At 46.2% G+C, this 20,942-nt stretch overlaps 1 protein-coding gene across 2 annotated transcripts in view; it reads right to left on the bottom strand.

The window, feature by feature from the left end:
• Positions 1–20,942, bottom strand: part of rnf166 (ring finger protein 166) — an 88,342-nt gene that overhangs the window by 30,554 nt on the left and 36,846 nt on the right. For both annotated transcript variants that reach the window (XM_072518016.1, XM_072518017.1), the window contains exon 2: positions 8,473–8,629. In XM_072518016.1, coding sequence (XP_072374117.1) covers positions 8,473–8,629 — 157 coding nt within the window. The remainder of the gene's footprint in view (positions 1–8,472; positions 8,630–20,942) is intronic.

Here is a 20,942-nt window from a genome sequence, read left to right as displayed (position 1 = left end):
TAGGCACCATCCAATACCCCTCCAGAACCCATCCAACGCTGGGTACACCCAGAACATGTGGGTGTGATTTGCTGGGCTCCCCGAGCACCTCCCACACCTGTCTTCCACCCCAAAGAACCTGCTCAGCCTCGCCCCTGTCATATGCGCTCTGTGAAGAACCTTAAATTGTATCAGGCTAAGCCTGACGCAAGAGGAGGAAGAATTAACCCTACCCAGGGCGTCCTCCCATGCACCCTCGTCTATCTCCTCCCCAAGCTCCTCCTCCCATTTACCCTTTAGCTGCTCCACCGAGGTCTCCTCCTCCTCCTGCATCTCCTGGTAGATTGCCGAGACCCTTCCCTCTCCAACCCACACCCCCGAGAGCACCCTATCCTGGATCCTGAGTGCTGGAAGCAGTGGGAACGCCCTCATCTACCGTCTTACAAACGCACTTACCTGTATGTACCTGAAGGCATTTCCGGGGGGGAAGCTCGAATTTTTCCTCCAGCGCCCCAAGGCTCGCAAACATCCCATCTAAAAACAGGTCCCCCATCCTTCTAATTCCTGCCCTGTGCCAGCTCAGGAACCCTTCATCCATTCTCCCCGGGACTACCGATTGGTCTCCCGGATCGGGGGCCAAACCGAAGCCTCTATCTCACCCCTGTGGCGTCTCCACTGCCCCAAAATTTTCAAAGTCGCCGCCACCACCGGACTCGTGGTGTACCTAGTCGGCGGGAGTGACACTGTCACCAGCGCTCCCAGACTCGTGCCCACACAGGATGCCATCTCCAGCCTCTTCCACGCCGCCCCCTCCCCCTCCATTACCCACTTGCGTATCATCGCCACATTGGCAGCCCAGTAATATCCACACAGATTAGGTAACGCTAACCCTCCTCTGTCCCTACTCCGCTCCAGAAACACCCTTCTCACCCTCGGGGTCTTTTTCGCCCACACAAATCCCATGATGCTCCTACTGACCCGCTTAAAAAAGGCGTTAGGGATCAGGATGGGGAGGCACTGGAATATAAAAAGGAACCTCGGGAGCACAGTCATCTTCACCGACTGTACCCTACCCGCCAGGGAGAGTGGCAGCATATCCCACCTTTTAAACTCCTCCTCCATCTGCTCCACCAGCCTCATCAAGTTGAGCTTGTGTAGGGCCCCCCAGCTCCTGGCCACCTGGATCCCGAGGTACCAAAAACTCCTTTCCGCCCTCTTCAGTGGAAGCTCGTCTATCCCCCTTCCTGGTCCCCTGGGTGTACCACAAAGAGCTCACTCTTCCCCACGTTGAGCTTATACCCGGAAAAGTCCCCAAACTCCCTAAGGATCCGCATCACCTCCGGCATCCCCCCCACTGGGTCGCCACATACAGTAACAAGTCATCGGCATACAATGATACCCGGTGCCCCCCCCCCTCCGGACCAGCCCTCTCCAGTTCCTGGACTCCCTTAGAGCCATAGCCAAAGGCTCAATTGCCAATGCAAATAGCAAGGGGGATAGGGGGCACCCCTGCCTCGTCCCGGGTACAGCCGAAAGTATTCTGACCTCCTCCGATTTGTGACCACACTCGACACCGGGGCTTCGTAAAGTAGCCTATCCCAACTAATGAACCCCTCCCCGAACCCAAACCTCCTCAACACTTCCCAAAGGTACCCCCATTCCACCCTATCGAAGGCCTTCTCCGCGTCCATCGCCGCCACTATCTCCGCTTCCCCCTCCACTGCAGGCATCATGATTACGTTAAGGAGCCTCCGCACATTGGTATTCAGCTGCCTTCCCTTAACAAAACCCATCTGGTCCTCGTGAATCACCCCCGGGACACAGTCCTCAATTCTGGTAGACAACACCTTCGCTAACAGCTTCGCATCCACGTTGAGGAGAGAGATTGGCCTATACGACCCACACTGTAACGGGTCCTTGTCCCGCTTCAAGATCAGCGAGATCAGCCCCCGGACATCGTCGAGGGTAGGGCCACCCCCCCCTCTCTCGCCTCATTGAAAGTCCTCACTAATAGAGGGCCCAGCAGGTCCATGTACTTCTGGTAAAATTCCACAGGGACCCATCTGGCCCCGGTGCCTTCCCCGCCTGCATACTCCCCAGGGATGTTAAATTTCTAATGAGGATGTAAGTTTGGGGTCCACATACTGTAAGCAAAATTATTTTTTACTTATCCTCTCCTGTAATTTCATTAGTGGCAAAGAAATAATGAAGTCTTTCAATATACTGAACCCAGTGTTCAGTCTCTGGGTCAAAAGGATCGATTTGCCCAAAAAGGGGCATTTAAAAAAAAACTTACTGCTGCTGCAGAGATTTTTGTTTAAATTTCGAAGGCAGACCTTTCCCTTTCCCGATTCCAGGAGCCAGTGACTGTAGTCCCGCTATACCTCTTCACCAAATATAATAGTTGCGAGGGCCAATAACTACTGAGCAAGTCAAAGTTAACAAATTTGTTTGTTGAAGTTTAACTATATACAAAGGAGGACAAAGAATGCCACCCTATCCTCGACTCCCCAGGCGCCGACTGGCCAGCGCTCAACCGCCGCTAAGCGAGTTTGGACTCGTGCTCTGCCACTCTGCGGGTAAACCACCATTTAACACCCTGCCGCTCTGCGGGTAAACCACCGTGTTACCACATTTCATAAAGTGAGTTTATTTATTTTTAAATTCTAAAAGCTAAAGTCAAGAGGTAAAGGTAATTAAGTCTTGGGAAGGTGCAGTTCTGAAGAAGTTAGATCAGGTAAGAGAAAGATCAAAAGGAAAAGAATGTATTGGAACATGTGGAGAACTGTTTTGTAGACCTCAGCCAACAGTGGGAATAGCTGTTTAACTCCCAGCAAGTACTGTGTGTGAATCATAGAATCACTACAGTGCAGAAGGATGCCATTCAGCCCATCGAATCTGCACCCACCCTCTGAAAGGATACCCTACCTAGGGACAGGCCCCACCTATCCCCTTAACCCAGTAACCCCACCTAACCTAACCTCTAACCTTTTGGACACTAAGGGGCAATTAATCATGGCTAATCCACCACCAGGAACCTGGGTTTGATTCCCAGCTTGGGTCATTGTGCGGAGTCTGCACATTCTCCCCATGTCTGCATGGGTTTCCTCTGGGTGCTCCAGTTTCCCCTCTCAGTCCAAAGATGTGCAGGTTAGGTGGATCGGTCGCGCTCAATTGTCCCGTAGCGTCCAAACCTTAGGTGAAGTTGCTGGGTTACGGGGATAGGGTGCTCTTTCAGGGGCTGGTGTAGACTTGATGGGCCGAATGGCCTCCTTCTACACTGCAAATTCTATGATTCTACGAAGAACCTGCATATCTTTGGATTGTGGGAGGAAATTGGAGCACCTGGACGAAACCCATGCAGACAGGGGGAGAACGTGCAAACTCCACATAGTCACCAAAGGCGAGAATTGAACCCGGGTTCCTGGAGCGGTGAGGCAGCAGTGCCAACTACTGTGCCATCAGAAGAAAGACTGATTTGAAAAATAAGCCACTTGTTCACCTCAGAAGCAACCCCAAAGAGATATAACTGCATTATGTGGTCACACTTACTGGATTTTTATAGATTTTAAAATCTCTAAGGTGTTGTGAAACAGTTTGTGGCGAGCTAGTTTTGAAGATAGTTACGTTTAGATTTTTTTGAACTGTTTAAATTAGCATTGCCGTGTATAGCCATTGTCTTAGTTAAGTGTGCTTCTAATTTACTTTATTGTTGTTTATTTTATTTCTTAATAAACATTTATTTGATTAAAATCATCACAAAAAGTCTGTGACATCATTCTCTGGATTTCAAACCTTTCCTCATACTATACCAAGGCCTGGATTTTACCTGCGATGTGTGCGCACAGCAGGTGGGACCGGAAGCGGCTGCGTTTCATGGTCCCACCCAAGATCAATTAAAGATCACGATATTACGCTGGCTGTTTACTTAAGTCACAGGCAGTGTGAATCATGTCTACATTGGGCATGGGGTCCAATGGTGGCCTGGCATGAAGTTTAAAGGTAGCTCCAAGAGGCCACTGAAGGCAATGGTGGAGCCAGAGAGAATAAATCGCGACAGCAGGAAAGCACACAAGGCAGAAGGGAGGTTCAGGTGGGCAGCAAGCCCTCCATTTCTCCGACAAGTGGATGCAAGCCCTTGTGGAGGTGGTGACAGCCAGGAGGGACATCCCGATACCAAGGGATGGAAGGAGGAGTTGACTTACCTCACCTAGAAGGCCTGGGCAGAGTGGCAGCGGGCATGACCTGGTCTGGCACATGTGGATCCAGTACTGGAAAACATTCAATGGTCTGCTGCACTTGGAATGGGTAAGTTCTAAATGGGAATTGTCCAGTGTGGAGGCTGGGGGAAGGTGCTTTTCCATAGTTGCAATCAAACTGTGGGAATTAGGGAGTCTCAGAGCATAGCTTTGCCTGTATGTGTTAAGTCTGAAGGGAAAATCTGAAGCCCTGAGTCCAAAGGGTCAGGTGTCCAAAGGAGTGGGAATGTTCACAAACCTCAGAGGGTGATCGGAGTTATTGGCAACCTGGTGTATTGTTGGAGGTAGAGTACTCAATGGAGCTCTGCACTTACTTGTAGAAGAAACAAGCCACAACAACAAGGAGTGATCTACTATCAGTGCTGTGGTGCCTAACCTGGGCATCCTCATCTGCCATGAGCTGGGAGTTCTGGAGCTAGAGTGTTAGTGGGTTGAAAGTCATCAGGTTGCGAAAAAATTGGCAGCTCCAAGGAAGGTAAAAGCCCAGTAGACTGAAGCAAGACAGGCCAAGAGCGATAAGAATGTATGGGTTTCTCATCCCTCATAAGGACTTTAGTGAATGCACCAATCATTGAGCCACTGTAATGTCATGGATACCAATCACAGCATGTCATGGACACTGACTCTATGTGATATGACCAATAGTTCTGACCGAGCGTTTTAATCCTGCAGATCAGCCTCCAGCAGGGCCAGCCAGGAGTCCAACGACACTCCACTGGCAGTGGAGCAGGCAACCATGGAAAATGCACTTGCAGCACATCATCTCTCAGCACCAAGCACCAACGCAGATACTGGCATATTGGTGGAGGCGTGTCGGCTCAGTTGGTAGTGCAGTGTGGTCAGGGCATATTACGCTTGCTTGAGTAGATGCTGGAGATAGGGAGTGCCCAGTGCTGGAGACATGGATCGTGCTGAGTCTGAGGCAGATGATGAGCCTCTGGAGTTGTCAGTAAGGTGGCAAATGCTGGATGTCCAGCGGGATGAACAGAGAGATCTGTCAGAGATTCTGGAGGGTTAGCGTGGCCGTCTCGATCAGGGAGGAATCCTTGTGGAGCATGAGCGTCGCGTTGACCCTTAATTCTGAGCGCACAGGGGCAACACGGTGGCGCAGTGGGTTAGCCCTGATGCCTCACGGCGCCGAGGTCCCAGGTTCGATCCCGGCTCTGAGTCACTGTCCGTGTGGAGTTTGCACATTCTCCCCATGTTTGCGTGGGTTTCGCCCCCACAACCCAAAGATGTGCAGGGTAGGTGGATTAGCCACACTAAATTGCCCCTTAATTGGAAAAATGAATTGGGTACTCTAAAATTTTTAAAAACTCTTGAGCACAGTCTCATCCATTGACAGATTAGCAACTCTCATGAAGAGGCAGCTCCATGGTTTAATGAGGAGTTCCTGGGATTACGCAGTGACCTGCAAGCATTCACATAGGCACGGACCTCAGGATGTCACTGTTAGTGTGGGAGAAGGATGCGACGACCAATCTCTCCGATAGGTGTCCATCCTTCGTTAATGAGCAGGGAGGTTAAGACACAAATCATAATGGTGGAAGAACTAGCTGTGGTCTTTGGGGTCTCTTCTCATGGTGCCCCGGATGAGGGCAGCAGCCCCTCTGCCAGTGAACACGCTATCTTCAGAGATCTCATCAACTGAGGAGTGCCCAGCCACATCGCTGAATGCACCCTTCCCAGATGGTGCCTGCTGAGGGCCCGCCGGCCAGATGATGACCGCCAAGGTCATCTATGCCAACAAGGTACCACAGTCAGCAACCTGCCTCTAATGCTGCTGTCAGCCAGCGATTGGTGGACACCGAATCATAGCTCTCGCAAATCTAAGCTTAAGACACAATGAGCACAGCAAAGAGTTTGCATTTTCCATATCACTTGTGTTTAGAGATGATTCGTTTAGATGTTTTGCATTGTTTCACATTAATGTTATCACCATAAATTACTATTTGCCCACAAGCCATGAGTGTATATGATTGGTGTTAGCTTGATCAATGTCTGGTGAGAGATGTTAGGGGCATCAAACATTATTACTCAGGCTGTGATGCCATATTGGGTCATGACATAGATATGCATGAGATGGAAGTGCAGGTGGTGTCCATGGACTCAGACAGAAGGCAGGCCATGCCAGCTAGGTTGGGGAAAAAAATTGTTGAATTAAGGCCTCTCTGGTGTCCCAGCCTCCCTAAAGGTTCCTCATTTCATGGTCTTAGTCCTCACCATCTGGATGCCCGGGTTCTGCACCTGAGTCTTCATCAGTCTCATCATCTGAGACAGTAGCTTACCACTAGAGAAAGCGAAAAGCACAGCAGACAATGATGATGAGCGACTCAGTCTGGTGGATATTGCAGGGCATCCCTGGCATTGGAATCTCATTTTCAGCAGGCCTATTGTCCGCCCCACCATTGTCCTTGTGGATACATGGTCGGATTGTATCTCTCTTCTGCCTCCGTCCTCAGGTACCTGAGAGTCATCATTAGCCATTATTACAAGGGATACCAGTGTCACCAAGCAACCATCGAGGTGAGCTGGAGCTGTGAACAGCCATGGCACTTGAGTAGCATAGAATGTAGGCATCATGGGAGCTGCCAGGGTACCTTGCACAGACCTGTAGAATCTGGGTTGTTTGGACACAAACTATCTGAACGTTTATGGAGTGAAACCCCATCCTGTTGACAAAAACACCCGCTGGCGCCTTGACGGCCGCATGGGTGCAATCAATGGCACCCTGGATGCAGGAGAACCCTCTAGCTGCACCAAAGCCTCTGTCCCACTCAGCCTTGTTGACTTGATTCGGCCTGTAGTGTATGAATGTTCTCACCTGTCTGAATAGAGAGTCAGTGACCAGCTTAACACAGCTGTGCGCAACTGACTGGGAGACTCCTCAAAGATCACCCAAGCAGCTCTGGAAGGATCTGGAGGCATAAAAACTAAGTCCCATAATGGCCTTGAGAGCTATGGGCATTGATTGTCCACCCACACAATTGGATGCTGCCTCCAGCCCAATCAGCTGGAGAATGGTCATGACAGCTTCCCTTGAAAAACAGAGCCTCCTGCAGCACTGGACCTCAAGTGATGTCAAGATAGTTGGGTCACTGCATGTACACCCTCGCAGCTGGGGAGTGGCATCCTCTGCAGGGACATACTCTTTGCCCTCCCTGCTGGTGGCCCTAAACACCCTGTGCCTTTGCTCCAGCGTGATGCCTGCAACCACCTGGCCTCCTCTCTCTTTGTCCCCTGCTACCCGCCTCTGAGGAGATGCTCCCTACTGAGCACACCATACTAGTCTGCAGCAAATGGGGCTGACCAGTGTACACAGCGTGCCAGAGGGTCACAAATCTCAGAAGTCAGAGGACAGCATGGTCCTGAAAGCTCCTGTCTAGATGCTGAACCTCCAAAGGATGCAGACAAACCTCACCAAACTCCCCAAAACTCCTAACTCTTCACAGACAATGTAACGTTCTGGTCAGTTGCAGAATTAATCCTCTCAAGTGGCTCCATAATTGTCAGCGGGTGCACTGCTGATCCACACCTTTGTTCGCTGACCAAAATATCTTGCGTGTGCATGTGTGATTTCATGTGCTTCCAGGTTGGGTGTGCTCCCACCAGTGCCACGAAAAACTGCCCCAAATTACAAAAATACAACTTGGGTATGACTCCTCAAAACCCAAGTCATAAAATTGCCCCCCCCCCCACCCCGGAGATGTGAGGGCTTCAGTTTTATAGCCCCTGCATGCAAAGTATGATTTATCCAAATGTTTCCGAGCTACAGGATTGACAGAAGCTACAGCATGAAAGAGTTTTTAAGTAGCTAGAAATCACATTTAAAAACTGAATTAGCAATCTAATGAGGGATAAAAGCCCAACATTAAAAGCAAAAGGTTTATACCATCACAAAGTCATGCAATAATATGCAACATCAGACAGGCAGACACTATTTATTCCACTAATTGTACAAAACAACAAAATCATATTGCCTGCCTGTTCCCAACAATTTCTCTATCAAAATAAGAAATTTTATTGTCATCTCAACATGTTGCTTAGGCGCAGGGCACAGTGAATGATTCCAATCCCATAAGTAGATTGGAGGATCATCTACTACAGCATAGGATAACAAACCTTTAGAATTTCAACCAACATTGAATAAATATGGATATTGTTTTTGAAATCATTTTTTAAGAAGAAATTTAATTCCAAAATATACTGAATTAAGTGGTTTGCTTTAGCATACCTTTTTATTGCATCCTCGACAAGGAGCTTTATAAGAAGAAAGTTGTTTCTCCACATTAGAGGCCTTTTCCACCTTTTTTGGGTCAAATGGCATACGACAAAGTGGGCACAGGGGTGACACAACTTGAAGGCAGGGTTGCAAACATTCCCCACAAAACCTGAGAGAGAGTGGATCATTGTTAGCAAGCAGTTTGCAGGGTACTTATTCTCAAAAACATTCCTGACTCAAGAAGAATTATGCCAGTACAATCTATGAAGAATTATCAAGCTAATAAATTATTAATGATTAAACTAGCACAAGCCCTTAACAACATGCCATTTTTACTCATTCACCATATGTTTGCCATAGGGCAGCACAAGTGGATAGCACGGTGGCTTCACAGTGCCAGGGTCCCAGGTTCGATTCCCCGCTGGGTCACTGTCTGTGCAGAGTTTGCACATTCTCCCCGTGTCTGCGTGGGTTTCCTCCAGGTGCTCTGGTTTCCTCCCACAGTCCAAAGACATGCAGGTTAGGTGGATTGGCCATGATGAATTGTCCTTAGTGACCAAAAAAGGTTAGGAGGGGTTATTGGATTACGGGGATAGGGTGGAAGTGAGGGCTTAAGTGGGTCGGTGCAGACTCGATGGGCCAAATGGCCTCCTTCTGCACTGTATGTTCTATGTTCGCTTCATTGGCAAGGTCAGCATTTATTGCCCATTTCTAGTTGCCCTTGGAAGGTGGAGGCAAGCCACCTTCTTGAATACAACCAAGTGACGTGCTAGGCCCTTTTCACAGCACAGTTAAAAATCAAACACATTTCTGTGGGTCTGGAGTCATATATAGGCTAGTCTGGGTGAGCAGCACAATTTGGCTTCCCTTTCGGATGTTAATGAACCAGATGGGATTTTACAACAATTTGGTATTTTCATGGTCCCCCTGACAGAGACTAGCTTTTTATTCCCAACGTATTCCCAGCCTCAATGGTACCATTTCAACAAATGTCTGCAGGTCATTCGCACAGTAGTGAGCACCCCACTTTGACATTGCACATATATAACAGGCATAAAATCTAAGCTAACACTGAAGTGCATTATTGAGTAAATTAAGATTTCTAAACAAATCATTCTTACGTCAGAATCAAATAGCGTTCAGGATACAAGTCAGATTTTCATACATTGTGAGATTATTTCCTGTGGTACGTCCAATTAGATTTTATGGCCAATAAGTTATATAACTCAATGGGCCATCCTGGTTTGCAACGTAAATACCAACAACCGTTATACACATATACAATTTTACATAATGAAGTAGTTTAACTAAAAGAACTTGCATCTATATAATCATCCCAATTAAGTACTTCTGAATAGTTCCTGTTGTGCTGTCGGAATGCAGCAACAATTTTCACATAGCAAGCTCCCACAAACAGCGATGAAATAACAACAGAACATCTGCTGAGTGATCTCGACTCAGGGATAAATAACTGCCAGGTACCGGAGAGAACACTCCAGCTTTTCTTTGAAATAGTGTCATGGGATCTTTTAGAATCATAGAATTTGCAGTGCAGAAGGAGGCCATTCGGCCATCGAGTCTGCTCCGTCCCTTGGAAAGAGCACCCTACCTAAACCTACACCTTGATCCTATCCCCATAACCCCACCCAATCCTTTTGGACGCTAAAGGCAATTTAGCATGGCCAATCCACCTAAGCTGCACATCTTTGGACTGTGGGAGGAAACCGGAGCACCCGGAGGAAACCCACACAGACACGGGGAGAACGTGCAGACTCCGCACAGACAATGACCCAAGCGGGAATCGAACCCGGGACCCTGGCATTGTGAAGCAACTGTACTAACCACTGTGCTACGGTCACCCTCCTTGCTATCATTTTTGCATTTAGAGATTCAGAAAACCTACTGACATGAATACAAAAGCAAAATACTTTTGCTGGAAACCAGAGAAAGAAAACAGCAAATACTGGAAATACTCAGCGTGTCATGCTGCATCTGCGGTGAGAAACAGAGTTAATGTTTTAGGTCAATGACCTCTCATCAAGACTTCTGATGAACAGTCATTGATCTGAAATACTAACTCTGTTTCTCGCTCTGCAGATGCTGCCAGATGTTGAGTATTTCCAGCATTTTCTGTTTTTATATTGATACTAAGGCATGCCTTTTAAAAAAAACATCAACTCAAAGTCTGATCCCATTCATCCAGTTGAGCCTGTGGTTAGTGTTCACTGGCGTGAGGATAGAAACATATTGCTGATGTGAGTTTTCTCTGGCCTTTATACAACGTAAGCTTATTGCATCCCAAACTTACAGGACTCAGCTGTACAAAAGCAAAAAACGATTAGTCATTGAAGTCAATAACTGCAGTGTAGTAGTTTCCAGGACAATGCTTCTGAAACAACAGGGCAGAGAGTCAGTTCTCTTTCAGAAAACTGCTACTTAAAAATACAAAATAATAAATTCAACAGAACATCAACAATAATTAGCATTTTTACACCTTTAATGTAGAAAACAAAAATCTCAAGGTACTTGGAAAAGTGGAGAACGAGAGCAGACACCAAGCCTTTATGGGAGGGTTAAAGGGGTGGCTTAAAGTTTGGTCTATGATACGGGTTTTGGAAATCTAAAGGCAAAGATGCTAGGTTTGAATGGTCTCCAATGAATCAGCCAACTCTTTTGTTCCTCAATGTTATACAGTGACCCCTGCTGAGGAAGCATTTATGGACATCAGATTAGGATAGAACAGAGATTATCTTGGAAGTTAGTCAGAATCAAATAGCCTCTCAACACTCACATTAGCGAAATACTCGTAAAGCTGAAATACCCATTCTTGTAGTGTCTCAAACAGCCTCATGATGCCCAAAGCACTATACAGCCAAAGTACTTTTTTGTGATGGTCATTTTGAAATGTTTGTAATGTCCTTTCAGATATTTTAGGAATAAAGTATATTTTTGCAACAAAAAAAAGACTTTTGAAGAGTAGTCATACGTACAACACAGTCCCATAATCAGCAATGTGTTTATTTTATGTGTAGGCAATCGGTTTTAATTATATTGGTTAAAGGATAAATATTGGCCAGGACATACTGTAAATTCCTGTTTTTCACTAAACAGTGCCATGGATCTTTTATGTCCAAGGACAGATGTGGTTTTAGTTCAATGCCTTAACTGAAAGATGGCACCTCTGGCAGTACAGTGCTCCCTCAGTACTGCCCTGGTGTGCGTATTAGCCTAGATTTTTAGTGTTTCTTTGAAGCAGGACTTGTACCCACAACCATCTAACTTAGCTGTGAGAGTGCTACCAACTGAGTCCTAGTTGACACATAAATGTTTTACTCAGAGCACATTTCCATACTGGTACATCATTGAATTCCAGTGATGTTATAGATTAACTTCACCAAATCAGATATTGCTGTACTTTTTATTTTTTCCCTCACTAACACCTCCTGTTCCTGTTCTCTCTCCCAGAGATACTAACACCTTATCAGAGTACATAGCTGCCCTGCAGTAACTTGCTAAAACCATTCTTCATGCGTCAGCCCCGACAGTAGGATGTTCAACTACAGGAATTATCACAGAAAATGCAATCCTTTCCTCATTTGACACCCACAATCATACTATATAGTGTATTTAACATAAGCAAATTACCCATTGCGCTACACAGGAGAATCAGGCAAGCTTGACACTGATGAATGAATGGTCTCCGTGACAAAGCAGTCTATGGGCTCCTTGCACTTATTGGAGAACAGGGTGGAAGGGGGAAGGCTTTAAAGGAGAGCGGTTTAAGGACATGATTGGTTGTGGAATAAAGCCTGGATTATTTTTCAGTGTAGTAGGCCTTTTGGAAGAGAACAGGGACTCTGATGATGCTTGATGTGGTCCAGCAAAATCAGGCAATTAATGATTAAACTAGTTGTGCACTAACCTTTAGGTCTGTACCTCTTTGGCAAGGTGCAACACCAGAGGGTCAAGGGCATCAAAGGCAGAGGTGTGGAAGTGATTAAACAGATTGAAGCAGAAGTATTGTGATGAAAAGAGGGCCAAAGCTTAGACAGCCGGGAGTTTGAAAGAGTCTTTGTAAGGGTCTTCATGGGAAGAGAACAAGAACTTTAAAGGAGTGATGGTAGTGGGGGCAACAAGACAAAATGTTCAAAGGAGAAGATGCCAGAGGAATTGTGGATGAGACCATGGTAAGATTTGCTGTGATCCTCACTCACTATCATGGCAGTTTGACTGGGCTTGCTGGTGGAATGTATGGAGAATGAATGGTGGAGAAGAAGGTTAAGAGGAGACTTAATAGAGGCATACAAAATGATCAGGGGGTTGGATAGGGTGGACAGTGAGAGCCTTCTCCCGCGGATGGAAATGGCTGGCACGAGGGGACATAGCTTTAAACTGAGGGGTAATAGATATAGGACAGAGGTCAGAGGTAGGTTCTTTATGCAAAGAGTAGTGAGGCCATGGAATGCCCTACCTGCTACAGTAGTGAACTCGCCAACATTGAGGGCATTTAAAAGTTTATTGGATAAACGTATGGATGATAATGGCATAGTGTAGGTTAGATGGCTTTTGTTTCGGCGCAACATCGTGGGCCGAAGGGCCTGTACTGCGCTGTATCGTTCTATGTTCTATGTATAGGCAGATGTGGACGTTTCAGTAAGAAACAAGGTGGGGTCACCACTGTGATCAAAAGTTTCCATGAATGCCATCATGTCGGTCCACAATACAATGCTTGAAAATGAATTGAAATTCTGGAAGGAGATGCATTGTAGGGCGGTAATTGTAGATCCTTTAGCAGAGTTCTGTGCCTATAGTGGGAGAGGTGAATATTACAAGGTCGACGAGATTAGCTACCAGTGAGCACACTGAATGGAAATGTCCGCGAGAGCTGATGAACTGTTGGGTTTTTGCTCGGTCAGGAGGCAGTTCCGCTTCAGAGAACTACAAAAGAGACAGAGACAAACTATTGGCTTATTCAAGAGGAAGTCAGGCATACAGTAAAGTGGCCAAGTACTGAAGAAGGAAGGAACAAAAAGATGTACAAATGTGTAGCAGGAAGGGGAAGAGGCAAGATATGATAGCTCAGTAGTGTTAAAGAGAACAGCAAGAAAAAGGGAAATGGAACTAATGGACTTGGGTCTGCAGCAGTAAATAAAATGCACATGCAAATTGAGAGGGGAAATTCAGGTTACATAAGCTTGGTAAAGATTCGAACAGAGGCATTCTTGTTGTAAACAGGATAGCATGGGTACAATAAAAATTGTTGTCTTGATCGGCACAGATGTAATGTCCCTGAGCTCTGGATGAGAGAGAAAATAAAAGCAGAAACTCAGCATGGAGGAAACCAAAGGGCAGTGTTTGGGTCTGGATATTGGCTACAGAGTGGGTCTGGGTATTGGCTACAGAGTGTGTACATGGAAAAGATGGAGCTCATCTACTGTAATTTGTTCATTAATTTTGGTAAGCAAGACATGTTGACAACTTCACCATTTTAATATATTCTCCCAAGATTAAAACCATAAGATATAGGAGCAGAATTAGGCCATTAAGCCCATCGAGCCTGCTCTGACATTCAATCAAGGCTGATATTTTTCTCATCCCCATTCTCCGGCCTTCTCTCCATATCCCCGATCCACTTATTAATCAAGAACCCCTCTATCTCTGCTTGAAAGGCACTCAGTGACTTGGCCTCCAGAGTCTTCTGCGGCAAAGAGTTCCACTGATTCACCACCCTCTGGCTGAAGAAATTCCTCCTTATCTCCATTTTAAAGAATGGCCCCTTCAGTCTGAAGCTGCGCCCTCAGGTTCTAGTTTCTCCTACTAGTGGAAACATCCTCTCCACGTCTACTCTATCCAGGCCTCTCAGTATTCTGTACATTTCAAGAAGATCCCCCCTCATTCTTCTAAACTCCATCGAGTACTGACCCAGAGTCCTCAACCGCACTTCATATGACAAGTCCTTCATACTGGGGATTATTGTTGTGAACCTCCTCCTGACCATCACCAAGGCCAGCACATCCATCCTTCGATATTGATTGCATTCTTTTAATATTGATAAAGCTAGATCAATTTGATATGCTACCTGTTGGCTGTCATTTAGTTCTGACAGACACAAACCAAAATTGAACTTTAATGAAAGGTGACATTTTAATCTTAGCTAGAATTTATTAAAAAGAACTGAAAATGTTTAAATCCAGCTGAATCTTCTAGCTTAAAAGCCAAGAGTATCAATAATGCCAGGGTAAAGTCATCTTTGAAGGAGGATATGTTGGCTGGGGTCTCTCGGGCTGCACTTGGCAACAAGAAGACTTGGGGAAATAACATTTGGGTGGAGTAGATGCACTACAGCAACTCACCAAGGCTCCTTTGACAGCACCATCCAAACCCACAAGACCGATCACCTAGAAGGACAAGAGCAGCTTATGCACAGGGCTGCAAGTTCCCAAGCCACACTCCTGACTTGGAAATTTCATAGAATTTACAGTGCAGAAGGAGGCCATTCGGCCCATCGAGTCTGCACCGGCTCTTTGGAAAGAGCACCCTACCCAAGGTCAACACCTCCACCCTATCCCATAACGCAGTAACCCCACCCAACACTAAGGACAATTTTGAACACCAAGGGCAATTTATCATGGCCAATCCACCTAACCTGCACATCTTTGGACACTAAGGGCAATTTATCATGGCCAATCCACCTAACCTGCACATTTTTGGACTGTGGGAGGAAACCGGAGCACCCGGAGGAAACCCACGCACACACGGGGAGGATGTGCAGACTCCGCACAGTGACCCAAGCCGGAATCGAACCTGGGACCCTGGCGCTGTGAAGCAATTGTGCTATCCACAATGCTACCGTGCTGCCAAATATATCACTGTTCCCACACTGTTGCTGGATCAAAATCCTGGAACTGCCTTCCTAACAGCACTGCGGGTGCACCTACACCACATGGATGGATAATAAATGCTGGCCTAGCCAGTGACACCCATATCCTGTGAAATAATTTTTTTTAAGAACTGAGGAAAACAGGTGTATGAAGGAGGCGGCAGCAGCAGCCATGGTTGCAGGCTATCCCAAAGGGCTCAGATATCTTTCAATCATGTGCAAGGCTTCAAAGCCCAGGCATAACCAAGCCAGCAAGCTATAAAGGGAATTGCATATTTGTGCATCAATCCAAATGACACTTTCTTTCCCCTTGGGAACAAATAATAATCCAGAATTCATAACATTTAAAGCAGCAATGTCAACAGCTTTCCGGCCAGTCTGAGTCTAGGTGAAGAGATCACCTAGATAATTGTGGTTTTATCGTGGGAGATTTTCTTTACTGTTTTAATGTAATTGAAGAGATTTTAAAATTATTTCTAAAACAATGAGATTGTTAAGAGATTGTCGGATTGGTTATTTTTGTTTGATGATCTGAAAAAAAAAATGTAAACCAGAGACAAACACATTCAGAGGGAAAAGGAAATTAACCAATTGTTCAACAGTCACGACACATGCATTGACAAATGAAATTTATTAGAAATAACAGAAAGCAAAATCAGAACATAAAGACACATTGAGAGACACATCATAATTTAATTACATTTTGAGTGAATATAGCTGATTACAGAGTTCTACAGGTTTATTATCTTCAATTCGTAAAAGCAGAAGCCAGTTGATGAACTCACGGCAGCCTGATATTAACTACCATCGCCACCGCATTTCATAGCTTTGATCTTCCCAGTGGTTCAAGTAAGAGAAATGTTACAAAATGTAAAGGTCATTTGGGCTAATGTACAACATTCGCATCCCACACATAAATCATCCTGGTATGCAGTCCTTTTGACTCAAGAACTCCACCATTGGGCTCTTATCCATGCCTGGCTTCTGAACAGGTCAGATGGTGTGGAATACAACTGGACACGTATTCAAGCAAATTCCATTTGCATAGTAGTGGGTGGATGACAGTTTGCAATAGTCATTAAAATTTAACTCTTGTGGAATACCTTATAAAATTAGGGGGGAAAAAAAGGGCGAGAAGTTGTATATTCTAATGAAATTAGAATTTTCCTCCTGTGAAGAAGATTCAAAAATAACAACTTGCATTAATTTCTGCCATAATTTAATCTGCCCCAATAGCTTACAGAATTTATCCAGTATGTACAGATAGCTACCTCAGACAGATATATTTGGTGTCAGTCAGGGCAGAAGTAGACACAAAACAAGTCAAACTACAACTGAACTCGTCTCTGGATTAGGAACAAAAAATTGTTCAGGATTCATGACTACTATTCAGCACCTCATGCCTGGGGCCTCAGAACTACCTTAAATGAAAATAAGAGGAAAATATGGCCAACTAATTATGCACATGTGGCTTTTACTTAAATTTGGATTTTTTTTAAATAGTTCTTCCAAAAAACAGTCCAAACCGTTTTAAATGTATGAACTCCTAAAAGATTGACACCAGGCATGAACCTGATGAATCAACCAATAAGTGGTTTGATTGAAAATGTGCAACAAGTGGCCATCAATATTAATGTAATTAACTGATGTCCTGAAAAAGCCCAATCTGCTCCCGTGCCAGCAGGAGTTTCAACATCATGCTAGAGTTTGTTGCAATCACCACTGACTTGTGCAATACTAAAGCACTGTCAGCATTAAAGCAGCATATAAAATGTAAGCGGGGTGTCCAAACAGCGAATCGCATTAGCTGATAAATTGAAGTGAATATATCAACACAAAATGACCATCCTGGCCACATTGATCACAAACATTTAGAATAAAACAACAGTAGCAATTTAAAAATTGATTTCATTTTCACCCAAATGCAGATGTTTTCCTAGGCTGTGGAGTCAAGTTCAGCCATCATACAAGGCTGGGAAACTGCCCCATTTGAAAGGAAGATGGACTGCAAGGGTGGAGGAGGTTACAGAGATAAGGAAGGGCAAGGCCACAGAGGCATTTGAGCACGAGGATGAGAATTTTGATAAAGGGATATTGTAGAATGGGTGCTAATGTAGTACAGCAAAAACGGGGCAATTGGTAAGTGGCATGTGATGCAAGGAAGATAAGCAGAAGACTATTGTACAAGATGTGGTTTACAGGAGGTGGAGAATGGGAAGCCAGCCAGAGGAGCATCAAAATAGATGAATGTGAAGGCGACAGAGACATGAATGAGGAATTCAATGGCAGATTAGCAGACACGGGCCGAAGCAAGTGACATAACAGATGGTCTTTCTGGTAGAGAAGAGGTGGGGTCTGTACCTCATTTCAGGGTCATAGATTCTGGCTGCAAACTACCTGGTTCATCATGAGAACGGAATCAGTCACAAGGGCTAATGGGGAAAGTGTTCCAATTATTTAACAATAGGAACTTGCAGTTCATCAAACTGACAACACAGAGATAGTGGACAGATTGAGAGGTAGAGCTAAGTTATTGTGTAAGCCCACCATATGACTGCTGGTTATGTCACTTAGGGGCAACAGAAGAAGAGGAAAGAGTCAACAACAAATCTTTTCCTTGGGGGCCTCTAGAAGCCCGAGGGTGGGATGAATGGTGAGGGATGAGGGGGGGGGGGGGCGGTTACAGTGTTGCTTTTATAGGGGAGAAAAAAGGCGGGAGTATCTTTGCTCTCCAGGATGATCCTGAAGTAGTTGGTAGTTTTGGCAGAGAACAAGGTGGCTCAATAGTGGTTGATGTAATCCAATCAGGTCTGCTGATGGATGGAGAAAACAGTTATACACCAGATATGCTAATGTCTGCATCTTTTAGGCTTGAGGGAGTGATGATTGGGATGTACTGGGGGAATCAATCATAATGGGTGAGTGAAGATTTGTCAGCTACTAGAGCATTAAAGGTGGACACAGAAGGAATGATAAAGCAGGCCAATGGCCACAAATGTAATGGGGCTTATAGAGGGGTCAATGGCTCAGTCTCTGGGATTTATGAATTTGTAAATAACGATGGTACAGACAATAATTTCTTTTTGACAGTTTCCAAACTCGTACTTCTCTCCAGTTCATAGTTTTTTAAATATAAATTTAGAGTACCCAATTATTTTTTCCAATTAAGGGGCAATTTAGCATGGCCAATCCACCTACCCTGCTCATCTTTGGGTAGTGGGGGGTGAGACCCACGCAGACAAGGGGAGAATGTGCAAACTCCACACGGACAGTGAACCAGGCCGGATTAAACCCGGGTCTTTGGCACCGTGAGGCAGCAGTGCTAACCACTGAGCCACCGTGCCACCCATACTCTCCAGTCCATAGTTGATATATTACCAGTATTCTCAATAATTCAACAAACTCAACAGGTATAATACACATAACAACAGATGGATATCACTTTTGTCATAGTTAATCATTACAGACTTCACTGAAAATGAAACATATTTATATTATGCACTGCAAATAAAACAGGAAAAATCCAAGATATCTGTCAATCTACTGAACATGTTCAAATCAGTCTTGGAACTGCTTTAAAATGATGAACATAACTTCCTGGCTCCCCAGCAAGGATTTGCGGGGGGTTTCCAAGAGCCGGTGCAGACTCGATAGGCCGAATGGCTTCCTTCTGCACTGTAAATTCTATGATAATCTATGAAACATCAGAGTAACTATTTTTAAGCACCCAGACCGAGCCCCTCACAATTCACCCCCCCGCCATCACGGTATTCCATGTCCCCCCCTACCCAACCAGAACAATCCTCCACCCCGACCCTAATGATACTATTCCCCAACCTAAACGACATCCCCTGTCCCAAACTACACAAGCACCAACCCAAATGACACCTCCCTGATCTGACCCCTGACCCGAGCGTCACCCCCATTGCCATACCACCCCCCCCCCCACATCACCTGAGTGAAACCGCTTCCCCCTGACCCCAACACCTCCACCGACCCAACACTAACCCCCCCCACCCCACAACCTGATGTCCATACTTCCCATCCCACCCATGTCCAGACACCCCAATCCAACAATACCCTGATCCCCATCTCCAAAATGTACAGATCCACCCCCCCCCCCAGCAATGTCTGAACCCCAACTCTCACATACCATTCACTTACCTCAAAAACCCACCTTCTCCCTTTCTTTTTTTTTTAGAAAATATTTTATTGAGGCATTTATAATTTTAACATTTTAAACACAAAGAGATCCAGCACACACACAAACCCCACAATAACATACCCAACTCCCCCTGGCCCTAGACCTAACTCCTCATATATTAGATTCCCTGACCTTAGTCGTCACTTCCATGCCCCCCCCCCGTCCTGATGACGGTCAATTCTCCTTGAAGATGTTGATGAACGGCTGCCACCTCCGAGCGAACCCCTGTAATGACCCCCTTAAGGCGAACTTAATTTTATCTAGCCTAAGAAACCTGGCCATGTCACTGACTTAAACCCCCGACTTTGGAGGCTCGGAGTCCCTCCGTACCGGCCAAAATCCATCTCCGGGCCACCAGGGAGGCAAAGGCCAAACGTCGGCCTCTCTCCCCCCGTGGGCCCCTGGATCTTCCGACACTCCAAATATTGCCACATCTGGACTCGGAGTCACCCTCACTTCCAGGACCTGACATGACATCTGAAAATCCCTGCCAAAATCCCCTCAGCCTCGGACATGCCCAGAACATATGCACATGATTCGCAGGACCTCTTCCACAGCGCCCACACCTGTCCTCCACCTCCTCATAAAACCTACTCATCCGGGCCACAGTTATATGAGCCCTGTGGACCACCTTGAATTAGATCAGGCTAAGTCTGGCACACGACGAGGATGCATTGACTCTCCTCAGGGCCTTCTCCCACACCCCGGCTTCCAACTCCCCTCCAAGCTCTTCCTCCCACTTCCTCTTTACCTCCCCAATTGGAACCCCTTCCCACTCCATCAGTTCCTTATATATTTCCGAGACCTTCCCTCCCCAGCCCCTGTTTATGACATCACCTTATCCTGTAGCCCCCTTAGTGAGAGGCGAGGGAAGCCCGGGATCTGTCTCCGGACAAAATCCCGCACCTGCAAGTACCGGAACCCATTCCCCCCTGACAACTCAAATTCTTCCTCTAGCTCCTCCAGGCTCCATTCCTCCTCCTCAATGAAGAGATCCCCAAATCTCTCAATCCCTGCCCACTGCCACCTCCTGAAGCCCCCATCCAGCCCCCCTGACGAACTGGTGATTGTCACAGATCAGTGATAACACCGACACCCCCTCCAGTCTCATGTGCTGCTTCCATTGCCCCCACACTCTCAGGGCTGCCACTACCACTGGGCTTGCGGCGTACCGAGCCGGCGAGAACGGCAGAGGTGCCGTTAACAAAGCCTTCAGATTCGTGCCTTTGCAAGATGCCGCATCCACTTGCTCCCACACCACCCATTTCCTAACCATTGATATATTAGCCACCCAATAGTAATTAATAAAGCTCGGAAGGGCCAAGCCCTCCTCCCTTGCTCCCACTCAAGAAGGACCTTCTTCACCCTCGGGGCTTTCCCGGCCCATATATAACCAGA

The sequence above is a fragment of the Scyliorhinus torazame genome, chromosome 10 (assembly GCF_047496885.1).
Source record: "Scyliorhinus torazame isolate Kashiwa2021f chromosome 10, sScyTor2.1, whole genome shotgun sequence".
Classification (NCBI taxonomy): domain Eukaryota; kingdom Metazoa; phylum Chordata; class Chondrichthyes; order Carcharhiniformes; family Scyliorhinidae; genus Scyliorhinus; species Scyliorhinus torazame.
Note: the sequence above shows the minus strand (reverse complement) of the source record. Positions and strands in the feature narration are given on the sequence as shown.